Source organism: Triplophysa dalaica, chromosome 4, assembly GCF_015846415.1.
Source record: "Triplophysa dalaica isolate WHDGS20190420 chromosome 4, ASM1584641v1, whole genome shotgun sequence".
NCBI classification, from domain to species: domain Eukaryota; kingdom Metazoa; phylum Chordata; class Actinopteri; order Cypriniformes; family Nemacheilidae; genus Triplophysa; species Triplophysa dalaica.
In genome coordinates, this window is record NC_079545.1 from 28704041 (window position 1) to 28716356 (window position 12316).

At 39.8% G+C, this 12316-nt stretch overlaps 2 protein-coding genes across 13 annotated transcripts in view; both read right to left on the bottom strand.

Annotated features, from left to right (window-relative positions):
* Positions 1-1289: 1289 nt before the first annotated feature.
* On the bottom strand, positions 1290-5603 carry crybb3 (crystallin, beta B3). 2 transcript variants are annotated; one of them, XM_056746628.1, is made up of 6 exons: positions 4229-5603; positions 3650-3730; positions 2763-2881; positions 2531-2663; positions 2313-2455; positions 1290-1624 (listed from the first exon to the last, which is right to left on the bottom strand). In XM_056746628.1, exons 1-6 carry the CDS (start codon positions 4238-4240, stop codon positions 1387-1389), a joined length of 726 nt encoding a protein of 241 aa, XP_056602606.1. In that variant the 5' UTR covers positions 4241-5603; the 3' UTR covers positions 1290-1386. The 2 variants fall into 2 exon arrangements, with proteins under 2 accessions (XP_056602606.1, XP_056602605.1); XM_056746627.1 differs by having other exon boundaries at positions 2313-2663; positions 4229-4365.
* A 1518-nt stretch (positions 5604-7121) lies between these two features.
* tnks1bp1 (tankyrase 1 binding protein 1) overlaps positions 7122-12316 on the bottom strand; it is a 27232-nt gene continuing 22037 nt past the window's right edge. For 10 of the 11 annotated variants that reach the window (XM_056746619.1, XM_056746623.1, XM_056746614.1 and 7 more), the window contains 6 exons: positions 11545-11671; positions 11224-11389; positions 11015-11139; positions 8935-9074; positions 8749-8831; positions 7122-7259 (listed from right to left, as the gene is read on the bottom strand). In XM_056746619.1, the coding sequence (XP_056602597.1) occupies positions 8756-8831; positions 8935-9074; positions 11015-11139; positions 11224-11389; positions 11545-11671 (634 nt within the window). In that variant the 3' untranslated portion in view covers positions 7122-7259; positions 8749-8755. The other variant, XM_056746624.1, reaches the window with a different exon arrangement.

The window sequence follows — 12316 nt, forward strand, 5'->3', positions numbered from 1 at the left end:
TCATTAAGTTTTGTCTTCTATTGTCTTGAAGTGCTTCACGCGTGCCAGAATCAAACGTGTTGGGTTTGTAAGGCCTGAAAAATCTCCATAACCCAACAAAAATCACAACACATGTAGTGAAGAGACGTTGTTTTCTTTCATTATGTTATGTTTGTGATAAAAGTGTGTTATGTTGTGGTCAGTGACTGTATCTCGGGACAGTAAATGTTTGTGTGGAAGACCAGAAATACAACACAGACATTTTAATCTCACATCGGTTTTATAATCCGTTTGTATCCATGTTGAGACACACACACACACACACACACACACACACACACACACGCACTTGCAGACTACGGTGAACTTAGATTCCACTTATAAAAATTAAATTGCTAATCATATTTAAGAATAAAAAAATTACATATTTACATATTTGGGGATCTTTTCCTCCCTAAAAACATATAAGCTGCTGTGATCTAACTAACTAAAAACTGACTTAAACTACACAATGACAACAATTGCATTAGGTCTCTTGATGTCATTTCAATCAAAACACAAATCTACAAGTTAATGATGTGCTTAAAAACAGGTAAATGTGAACAGCATTCATCTAATAACAGCGAAATATAATTCACAATATCAGCCTCTGGCTGAGCGTCAAAGTGCTGGTAACCACACCCCCAGATGAATTTGAAGTTTTGATTGGTTTTTCAACCGAATCAGACCTGTCTGTAATTAGGTGCGTTTGCCTTATTCCGGCAGATCGGCATCAAAAGCAATCATCAATTGAAGAGTTTGGTTCCAAAATTAAACAAAATTGAAAAATCATGTTTGTTTATTGTATTCCAATTAATATCAATCAAAGTGCAGATGATTTGTTTTGATTTAAGCCATAAGAACTGAAAAGATACAGCTGACTAATACAATAAAAACATTTTAACATCATAAATAACATTTTTACTTTGGAACAAAACCCTTCAAATGATATAACCACTTGTGGCCACTGGGGCCCCATCAAGCTTGCAGGGCCCTACGCATTTGCGTGGTTTACACCGTACGCACACACACACACATGTTTGACTTTTGTAATGTGATGTCATGGTGAGTGAAAATGATTTTATAAAACAGATTTTATGTCATATGTCTGTTTAGATCTTTAACATGATCACAGTTTGTGAAGATAAAGTTTGTTGTGAATGATGTGGGTTTGTATGTCATTGATGTAATGGTCTGTTGTGTTATTTTCTCTAGAAGAGCAGAAGTTTTCACATCCCCAAATAAACACAGAGAGAGAGACAGAGAGCAGGTTAAGGTCAGAGGTGAAAGCATTTGGGTCAAGGCCTTTATTTCAAATGAAAGACACAAGAGAGACGAGTCAGATTTTCTGCGATCGACTGGACTCCTTCAGGTGCTGAGAGCGGTGGTGGGCGGGGCAGGAGGGGCGGGGCTTGGGTTGGGTTTGGGTTTTGGAGCCGGGTCAGGGACGATGAAGCAGCCGCGTTTGTGCCACTGCATGTCACGTACACGCCTGAAAGACTGCAGCTGCGGTTCTGAGGCGCCCCAGTCGTTCCATTGTTTAAATTCACCGTGTTCAAAGACGTACTGACGCCCGCGATAACCAGGGTACATGTAGCCCACCCATCTGAAACACAACACAACCCATCGCTTCTCATGAGTCACACGCGGGTTTACACTTCTGTTTCTGTTTATAAACACAAACCTTCAAATATATAACACTCTGATTTTAATCCTACAGACTTGAATGATAACCTACACTGTAAAAAAAGAATTGAGCCAACGTAAAAAGAGAGGCAACCTGATTCAGTAAGACTTTTGTGTTGACTCAATTTATATTACTTAATTCTTCAAAGTAATGTAACTTAAATTTGTTTATTTATGTAAAGCTGATTGAAACACAGAATTGAACATGCTGCAATGCATCTTTGGAACGCTCTAACTTTTGCCAAAAACTTGAGAAACTAAGTCAACAACATAATCTCTGTTAGAAACATGTTAAGGCTCATTTTGTTCAGTATATGCAAAGCAATCATTTGACTCCATTTGACTAAAAATGCTGTGTTTATGTTACTTATTTATCTTTGTAGGGAGAAAATTTTGCAAGTTTAATTTTTTACTGTGTATGTTCAGTAAGAATACAGCGTTTTCTTACGATTGAGCACATGATTAGAAACTAAAGCACCATCTGTGAATTTCTATGAAGGGAAAGAAAGCAAAAGTCCGTTTGGATTGAATATTGACTTGAAATGACTGTGTGGGTTTGAAATCAAAGATCAGATTAAAGAAGTGAGGAAGGATTTCATCAAACTCACGTTCCATTGACAGCTTTAGCGCTGGCAACACGATCCTGAAATCCATGAACCCACAGACTGGGAACATCATCGTCCACGATTTCCATCTTTCTCCCAGCGAAGCTGGCGTCCTCAAACAGATGAAGCTTATGATCGGCGCTGTCCTGACAGGAGACACAAAACTCAGTGAACACTGACAACACTTCAGCAAGCGTCTGTATGGGTGATGTTTGTCTAACCACTTTCAGAGGTCTGACGGACAGAAGACAGGAGCTGTTCTGACTGTTGGTCCAGGTGCTCCAGCGTGGATATTCTCCTTTCTCCAGAACAAACTGATCTCCGGCCAAACCTTTCCGCTCAAACGCCACCCACCTACGCTTCCAAAGGTTGAAACGCTGATGTTATGAGATGAAGGAACACTTTCATTGTACAGAAGATAAAGGCAGTCAGTCACATAAATAAAGTACTCACGGTCCAGACTCCACCACGAGTGATCCCACCTTCTCCAGTTTCTTCTCCGTCAGATCCTTACATTCGGCTGACAGCTCCACCTTCTTCCCACGGAAGTTCTCAAACTCATACAGCGAGATCTGTTCAGCGGACACATTTGACCTCTGTAAATGTCTCATCTCTGCCTCATGTCTATCAATCCTATATAAGACTCGAACAGATAAAAGATCTCACATCTGGACCTCAAATCTAGATTTACTGATCATTTCCTTTACATTGACATTAGGACACTAGATAGTGTTCACTTGCTGTGTCTCAGGTTGCTCTAGTGTTTATTTCACCATACTTTTACTATATGTCATCAGTTGTGTTGTATACAGTGTTGGGTTACTCTGAAAAAGTAATGAATTAATAGTTACATATTCAATAGTGTCATTAGATTACTTTTCAAGTGATTCTCTCCAAAAAGTATTTCATGATTTATTACTAATGACTTTCTATATCATATATCAACCTTGATCAGTTCAGTGATAGACATGAAACAGCTCTTTTAATTCATTCAAATAAATCATATTCTACATAATGTAGAATTATTAACTGACCAAAGTATACAAATGTGAGAATTACATATTAAAGCACAGATATTAAAGTTAGACTTTGAATTTTGATGTCAGTTCCACTATTGCACACACATACAGTATATTACACACAGTATGTAGTTTAATGACATCAGAAGTAAGTGTAATTAAATTACTGAATAAATCAGAGTAATCCATTACTTTACTTAAAGTCATTCACTTACAGAACTAATGAGTCAGTAACTAGTGACAGCCAACACAGCTCATTCACGTCTACAGTTATTGGTATTTAGTTTTGGTGAATCTGAAGCAGAGTTTGATGTGTGTGACCTTGTAAACGGCACTGACTCCACCTTGACTCTTCTCAAACATACGCTTATCCGGAACTCCCTGTTGATCCAACATCTTGACCTGTCAATCACATTCAGGATTTAGATTCACTGTTCATGTGACATGCAGATCATTCACATGCAGGTTCATTTCTAACATTTCACCCGCAAGGATTTCATCTTAAAATGTAGAGCTCAAATTATATTTGATAACAGAAACCATAATATTTTTTTTTTATTATTTATTATTGTTAATATTTATTTTATACCAATTTCCAGGGATTTTTTGTATGAATGGTAAACTATTAAAGCATGCACCATAAAACTGATAATAGGAGAGACAGGGGCTAGTTGTCACACTTCTCAACCAAATGAAGATTTCAACGGAGATAGTTTTACAGTACACACACTGTATAAAAACATCTTCCAACATGACTGCTAGAGAAAAGAGAGCTTGAAATGGAAGTTCTTATTCAAAACTGAGTGAAAACTGCCCCTTATCGTCCACATCACAAACATCACGTACACGTGTAAAACAAGACACGGATGAAATGAAAGACAAGCAGATGTTTGGGTTTACCTGTATCTCCATCCAGCACGTCTCTCTCGCCACTCTCCTTCAGTGTGTGCCCGTTTGTGTGGAGATGTGGGTGTGCCGGGCGAGTGCAGGGACCCAGGGGGTATTTATGGTTTAAATCTGTCCACAGCAGCAGAAATGGGTTGGCCATGGATTGCTGTTGAGACAGCAAGTCTGTCGTTTGCATTTGTGTCCATCAGACTGCATCTCAATAGGCCGTGAGTTGGCAAGAGTCACCGGCAGCCATTAGCTGCCAGTGTGGGTACAGCGGGCACCAGCAGAGAGAGGAAAGAGAGAGAGAGAGACTACTGTCATCACAACATTCAACATTCTCTATCCGTCATGAAACACGGTGAGTGCAAGGACAGAGGACCCAGGCGCAGACAGCAGGTAAGGGGTTAACAGACTTAATAAAGACAAAACCAAAAAACCCACGAGGGGGTAACATAACAAAACAGGGCACTACAATAACATGACAGAACTAAGACTAACTACACTTAAACAAGACTAAAGTTAAACATTTGATATAACTACAAATAACTAAACTATATTAGACAAGGCACAGGAACTCACCACACAAATCACAATAAACCAACACAAGGCAGCAAACACGAGGGCATTAAATAGGGAACCAAATCAAGAGGGGAACAGGTATAGGGCATGAAATCATAATGAGCACTAGGGAGAAAACAAGAGGGCAGGAACAAAGACGAGAACGGAGAGAGAGAGTATGGCGAACAATAAGTGCCACACAAGTCTCTCTCCCCATATAAAACAAGAGGTTCTGTCATGATTCTGCCACTAGATTAAGAACAGCAAGACAAGATGGGGCAAAATCATCACACTATCTCTTTATCTCTGAATCTCTATCTCTCTCTCTCTCTTTCTCTCTCTCTATCTCTGTATCTCTATCTCTCTCTCTCTCTTTCTCTCTCACACACTCTCTCTCTGTCTGTCTCTCTCTTTCTCTCTCACACACTATCTCTCTCTCTGTCTGTCTCTCTCTCTCTCTCGGTTTCTATCTCTCTCTCGGTCTCTCTCTCCCTCACACTCTCTCTCTGTCTATAAATGAATGTTGTTTAATCGCATGATTGTATAGTGACACAACTATCAAGCATTAGACATAAAACATGTCATCTCTCATTCTCTCTAATTATTTGTGCCTTAAAGGGATTTCAGAGGTAAACCAACCCCCATGTTTAACTCGCCCTCAAGGAATCCTGCCTGAAGATGACTTTTGGTAACACTTCAGTATAGGGGAAATTCTCACTATGAACTCATTGTTTTTAGCCTTCCTATTATTTGCATATTGGCTGGTTCTTAGTACTTATAAAGCACATATTCTGCATGACCATACACTACATCCCTCACCCCACCCCAAAACCTAAACCTCACAACTATCTCCCCAAATATTAATAAGCAAAAATGTAAGAGTTTATAGGGGAAGAAGTCGTAGTTAATGGTTTGTTAATAGTGAGAATCACCCCCTATACTGAAGAGTGATCTAACTATCTACTTCAAGAATAAAGCACAGATACAACGGATCATTTTTCTTCCGAGCAATAAGAGGGAGTGAATGGTGGGCAGTTTTTTGAAGCTCCATAAAGCGGATCCATCGATCAAAGAACTGCTGGACACGGGTCTTAACAAAGTTCTTCAGAAGCCAATTCATGTGTCTGTTTAAGGGAAATCTCCATATGAGAGCCCTATTGACTTTAATGTCTCATTTGAACTTGATTCTTGTTTTGACACAAATTAATTTAATCAAAACTAATAAAAAAAATAAGTTCATACAACTAAATGATAAAGAATCGTTTCAAACTAATTCGAGTTTCTTGGAAAAAATGAATTCAATTTCTTGCTAAAGTTTTCCTTAATTTCAAGTTTGTTCAACAACTTTTTTTTTGAGTCCATGGGGAAATATCTCTTTAAACTGCTCCAGATATTCGTCTCATTCATGCACAGCTGATATCTTTTGAAGATTTAATTTTTAAATGAAGGATTTCATTTAACGCTTGAAAATATAATATATAAATAAATCACTTTTTGTAATCTACAAGTAAATATACATATTAGAAATGTTATGTTTTCAAATATGTAGTGTGATGGAACACAAGAACCGTTTTCACTTGAACTGAACAACAAATGTTTCAATAGTTTAAGTGATGTTTTAGTTTAGTTCAGCTCTCTGTTCTGATGCCGTCATGTGTTTATATTGATCTCGTAACAGAGCAGCAGAAATATTCAGCCGTTATATCACAAGCTCATGTCACGCTCATCTGATCTTATTAAACATTCAAATCATTTCACTTCTTTCAAACGGTTTCTTCTTTATTAAAGTGTGATTCGTCTGAACCTTTCTGATGTAAACACATTTTTTTCTGTAATAAACATTGAAATCATCTGTTCAATAGAACTGAAAAACTCTACGATCGATTGTGTGGAGACTGAACATATCTGTACAGATGTGCGTCCCATGAAAAACACTTTTTCATAAAGATGCATGAACACAATTCATTTACAACTAAAGTCCCGTTTCCCAGCGGTAAACAACTTCTCCACTAATGATGAGCCGTGATTTACAAAATAAACACTCACAAGAGACTGACGGCAAATTGACACACATTGAAACAAGACAGTGATTTGTTTGTGTAAATGATGATTGACAGGATCCGATGACAGTAAACAAGGAAACAAAACAACACAAACATGAAATCAATTGATCAGATGATATTTCTCCATGTGTTTTCTGCTGAGAAGTGATCAGAATGAGATCAGAAGATTGAACATCCGTCCCTGTCAGTGTGGGTTTGTTTCTCTTGTGAGCCGATGACACAGATTAGGATCAGACTCTGTGTGGTTTATATTGTACATACATTCAGATATCTAGACAAATAAAGAATCCAGATGAAGTAAAGGCACCAGTGTTTGACTCGTGTAAAGTGCAGTATTGCGTTGAGATCAGTTTGAGCTCATCTGAATACTGACGGACATCAGGAGATCCGTTCCCTCACGCGTCCTCTCAGCATCACGTCTGTAAGAGCATCACAGCAGCGTTAAACACGGGAAAACTTTCATGGGTTCTTTTGGAAATATGTGACTCAACCCAGCAGGGACAAACACAACGGTTAGGTTATAAAGTAACTGATGATGGGTTATGCTGCTTGTTTTACTTTTAACCCCCTTGTTGAGTTAAATGTAAACCAGTTTAACCTGAGGAGTGCAGCATTAAACAGAGGTTTAAGAGTGTGTGTCTGTAACCCCTGATGGAGGCCAATGAGATTCACCGGCTGAACTCTAGTTGACATCGTGTTTTCAACTTAAACTGTTTACTTTTCTTTATTGGGCAGACACTTTTCAAATACTTTGACAACACGCAAAAACAGATCCGTCAGTTTACAAAATCATATGTTTGAGTATATAAAATCAAGTGTTTGTATAAAAGATCTATATTTAAAATGTGTTCTGTATAAGAAAGAACATCAAACAGGTTTGGAATGACAAGAGGAGCTGATGATGACAGAAGTGAAGACCTCCACCACAGATGTGACTCGTGTCTCTGAGCTTTTGAGCTGCAAACATCAAGTTGTTTGTGTGTGTTTATGTGTGTGTTTGTGCATATGTATTTATGTGTGTCTTTTTGTGTCTGTGTGTGTTTACATTTGTGTGCTTATGTGTTTGTGCGGGTGTGTGTGTTCATGTGTGTGTGTGTTTATATGTTTGTGCGGGTGTGTGTGTTTTTATGTGTGTGTATGTTTGTGTGGGTGTGTGTGTGTTTATGTGTTTGTGCGGGTGTGTGTGTTCATGTGTGTGTGTGTTTATATGTTTTTGCGAGTGTGTGTGTTTATGTGTTTGTTCGGGTGTGTGTTCATGTGTTTGTGTGTTCATGTGTGTGTGTGTTTATGTGTTTGTGCAAGTGTGTGTGTTTATGTGTTTGTCCGGGTGTGTGTGTGCGTATGTATTTATGTGTGTGTCTTTATATGTGTTTGTGCTTGTGTGTGAGTTTATGTTTGTGTGTTTATGTGTTTGTGCGGGTGTGTGTGTGTGTTTATGTGCTTGTGTTTATGTTTGTGTGGGCGTGTGTGTGCTTATGTGTGTGTGTGTTTGTGCGGGTGTGTGTGTGTGTGTTTATGTCGGTGTGTGTTCATGTGAGTGTGTGTTTATATGTTTGTGCGGGTGTATGTGTGTTTAAGTGTTTGTGCAGGTGTGTGTGTGTTTAAGTGTTTGTGGAGGTGTGTGTGTGTTTAAGTGTTTGTGGAGGTGTGTGTGTGTTTATGTGTTTGTGCGGGTGTGTGTGTGTTCATGTGTGTGTTTGTTTATATGTTTGTGTGGGTGTGTGTGTGTTTAAGTGTTTGTGCAGGTGTGTGTGTGTTTCTGTGTTTGTGCGGGTGTGTATGTGTTCATGTGTGTGTGTGTTTATGTGTGTGTGAGTCGCCCTCTACTGGAGATGAAAGGAACATCATGTAAATGAGGACATTTGTGTAATAAACATGAGGAATTGTTATAGACAGTGTGAGTCTCACCTGAGCTTCATGCATCACTCTCTGGACGACTCAAACGCTTCTTAGATTTGAGCTCACGGAGCCATGAAGGTGAAGAGCCAGAGCTACAGATTCACAATCACAAGCGGTCAGAATCATCTATCAAACATGTCTGATTCATCACATGTCCACAGCACCAGTTATCAGATAACTTCAGACTGAACCCACCCAGTGTCTCTGCTGTTGACCGGGGGCAGCACTCGGGGGCCGAGGGTGGGCGTGCGAGGAGAACGAGCAGACACCACAGGTGTCGTCTGTCCTTCTGAAGCGTCTGTCTCCATCAGTCCACTTCTCCTCTTCAGCTGTGCCTGAGACAAACATCAAACCAACATCAATCCACACATATCAAACTATAAGAGAACGTTTTGTCTTCCTTAAAGTCACCATTGAATCAAACAGGACAATTCGAGGTATTTACACAGTGTTGCAGTGATTATTATAAATGATTTATCCGTGCACACCATTGTTTTATCAAAATTAGTTTGCACTGGTTATCTATAAAGGAGTCATGAATTAAGACATCAATTTAAGCCCAAGCTTTTGTTATATGTGACCCTGGACGACAATATATATTGACATTTTGACATCATCTGAAAGCTGAAGAAATAAGCTTTCTATTGATATATGGTTTGTCTGGTGGACACAATCTGGTGTAACAACAACTGTTTACAAAGATGGAATCTGAGGGTGCAAAAAAGCAAAATACTGAGAAAATCACCTTTGAAGTTGTTAATCTGAGGCACTTTAGCAGCCCATCCACTCACAAAAAGAAAGATTCTATACATTGACGGTAGGAAATTTACAAAATGTCTTAATTGAACATCATCTTAACTTCATATCCTAATGATTTTTGCCAAAGAAAAAATGATCATTTTCACCCACTCAATGTATTTTTGTCTTTTACTAAAAATGTTAAAAATGTCGGCACAGCTGAAGAGGAGAAGTGGACTGATGGAGACAGACGTTTCAGAAGGTTCTCGTCGCACGTTACTTTAGACTGGTTTTGTGATCCAGGGTCACATATAAGAGGGAACGTCCTATAAGTGTGAGAACTGAAGTCGTCCTTCTCACTGTTATGACAACTGTTATTGACACCAGGTCCTGGAATCGTCATGTTGAACACGCCTCCACAGAAGAATATCATACACTACATCTCCAGCTCCACCACAGAGCGAACAAGCAATAAACACGGCGTTAAAGATCACAAAATACTGTGCAGTGGCTGGTTGTGGAAGAACACGGTGGCTGAATAACCTTCCTTCTGATTCCCACATCACTAATGTGTGGTTGAAGTTTACTTTTAAAGAGGCTTCCGCTCATGTGTGTAAAACATTGAGCGTTTGTTCACTTCATTTCACCCGAGATTCATTTGTGAACATGCACAGGTCAACGCTGGATTTGCAGAGAGACTAAAATTAAAAAGCAGTGCTGTGCCTTCAATATGGCGCAGCAATCTTATGTGACTAAAACATATTTGAACTATGCGTCACTATTGCTTTGTTAGAGATCGCCTGATAATGTGTAACCTAACATTACGTCTCTGACCAACACAGAAGGTTCCAACTACACAAAGTGCTACCCAATCAAACAGTGGGCGTTTACTTCCAAGTCTTCAATGTGGCACGCCCATTAAAACTGAGCGTTTGTCGAGCCGGCCTCATAACCCGGGTAGAAATACACAATTATTTATTGATTTTGATGTTTTTAATGTAAAAAGCACTAGAACGTAATGCTCGTCCCCCTCTTAACAACAGCTCTTCACCACATGACGTCAGCAACAAAAAAGAGGCGGGGACTATACTGACCGTCCAATGGCCAGACATTTTTAGCCTACCCCTCCAGGCCCAACTCACAACATACCAATCAGGAAGGGAAGGCAAAATAAAGCCCCGCCCGACATTTTTTCTCATGATATGGAAAAGAAGTTAACTGCAACTTCAGTTTCATGGTGATTAAGTTCAAATATTCCCTATGGCCCTACAAATTCTGACTCGTGATATAAAGTCACTGATGTCAAGAGTCATTTCAGTGAAGATCAGACACCTGAGTTCATCCTAAAATTGCGCACAGTTAAAGCTGTAAATGCACATTCTCACGTTAATTTCACTGTTAGAACATCCGACAGAGAGCACGAAAGCAGCCGTACACAACGTTTTTGTGCGTACGCAGCGTTGATACATGAGGCCCCAGGTGTCTCAAATACGTGGATGGAGACAGCTCAACATATGGCAGTCACACCAATCTTTACCATGAGAGCTGATTGGTCCATTCCAGGAAACAGGGAAACTCTCTTTGGTCGGCTGGGGGCTGGAGGGGGCGTGGCATATTTGGATGGCTCCTCCCCTGATTCAGAGTTCTGAGCTTTAGAGCCGTCTGTAACACACAGAGGTTTCATCAGTGATGAGTACTGTACGACACACACATGACACACACGTGACACAGTATGACTTTACTGACCTGAAGAGTCACAGAACCTCCAGTCTAGATTTGATCCCTCTATGAGAGCGGGCAGAGCGGCTCTCTGACGGACCGCACGGGACGGTCTCGAGCGCTTAATGCTGCGTTTCTTCCCCAGATCAGCTTTCGACCGGAAGACACTCGAGTCCAGAAGAGGAGCTGACGACTACACCAATATGATATAAGGCTTGTGTTTGTTCTCAAATCAAGAGAAAGATGTTTTCAATGTTTTCTAATGTGATGATACAAATGTGTATGTGTGTGGACTGTCCCCACGGAGATAAAAAAACATACATGTGTGTGTGTGTGTTGTAAAAGCACCTTAGGAAACAGCAGTGGTTCAGGGTCAGTGATCTCTGGTGCGTCTGATTCAATGGATGGTTTTCGTTGCTTCTCCTGTGACGTCAGTCTTTGTAAAAGCTGATTGATTTTATTATCTGCAAAACCACTGAACACACAAACAACACAACACACACACAGAAAGAGAGAGAGAGAGAGAGAGAGAGAGAGAGAGAGAGAGAGAACATCAGTCTTTAATACTGAACATGACCAGCAGGAGACAGTCTGAACACATCTTGTTTTTAGTAGTAGTCATACCAGAAATGATTTTAATGCAAATAAAAACTATATTTCAAACTGTTTTAGCAGTGTTGACACTAATTCACAGAATAAAACCAAAATGTTGATTCGACCTAAACACAGAAAATAATTGGGCTCATATCGCGTGAACCCGGTTTTTTTCTGAGTGTTATTAGTAACCCATGAATGTATAAGACGTGTGAAATTACAGAAATGAAAGTGTGTGAACCAAAATATGCATTCTATTTAAAAGCAAATGCTCACCCCTGAAACGCCTGGTGTAACCCCACCCCCACAAATCTACATCAGCTGGTGGTCTGATGTGACTAAGACCGCACAAATGTAAACTCAACTAAGGTGGTGTACCTATCAGCACAATTGAGGAGGAACCTGATGTTCCAAATATGGTCAGAGGCGTTACATTTCCCTCACATGCTTGCAGTATTCCACCAATCACTACACACTGATGAACTGGCCAATCACAGCACACCTCACTTTTCAGAGACATGAGCTT

Coding starts and splice junctions, on each gene's coding strand:
- crybb3 (XM_056746627.1), bottom strand. Junction 2,882..3,649: donor GAGTCAGTGCCGTTTACAAG/GTCACACACATC, acceptor TCCGCTGAACAG/ATCTCGCTGTATGAGTTTGA. Junction 2,664..2,762: donor CTCGTGGTGGAGTCTGGACC/GTGAGTACTTTA, acceptor TTGGAAGCGTAG/GTGGGTGGCGTTTGAGCGGA.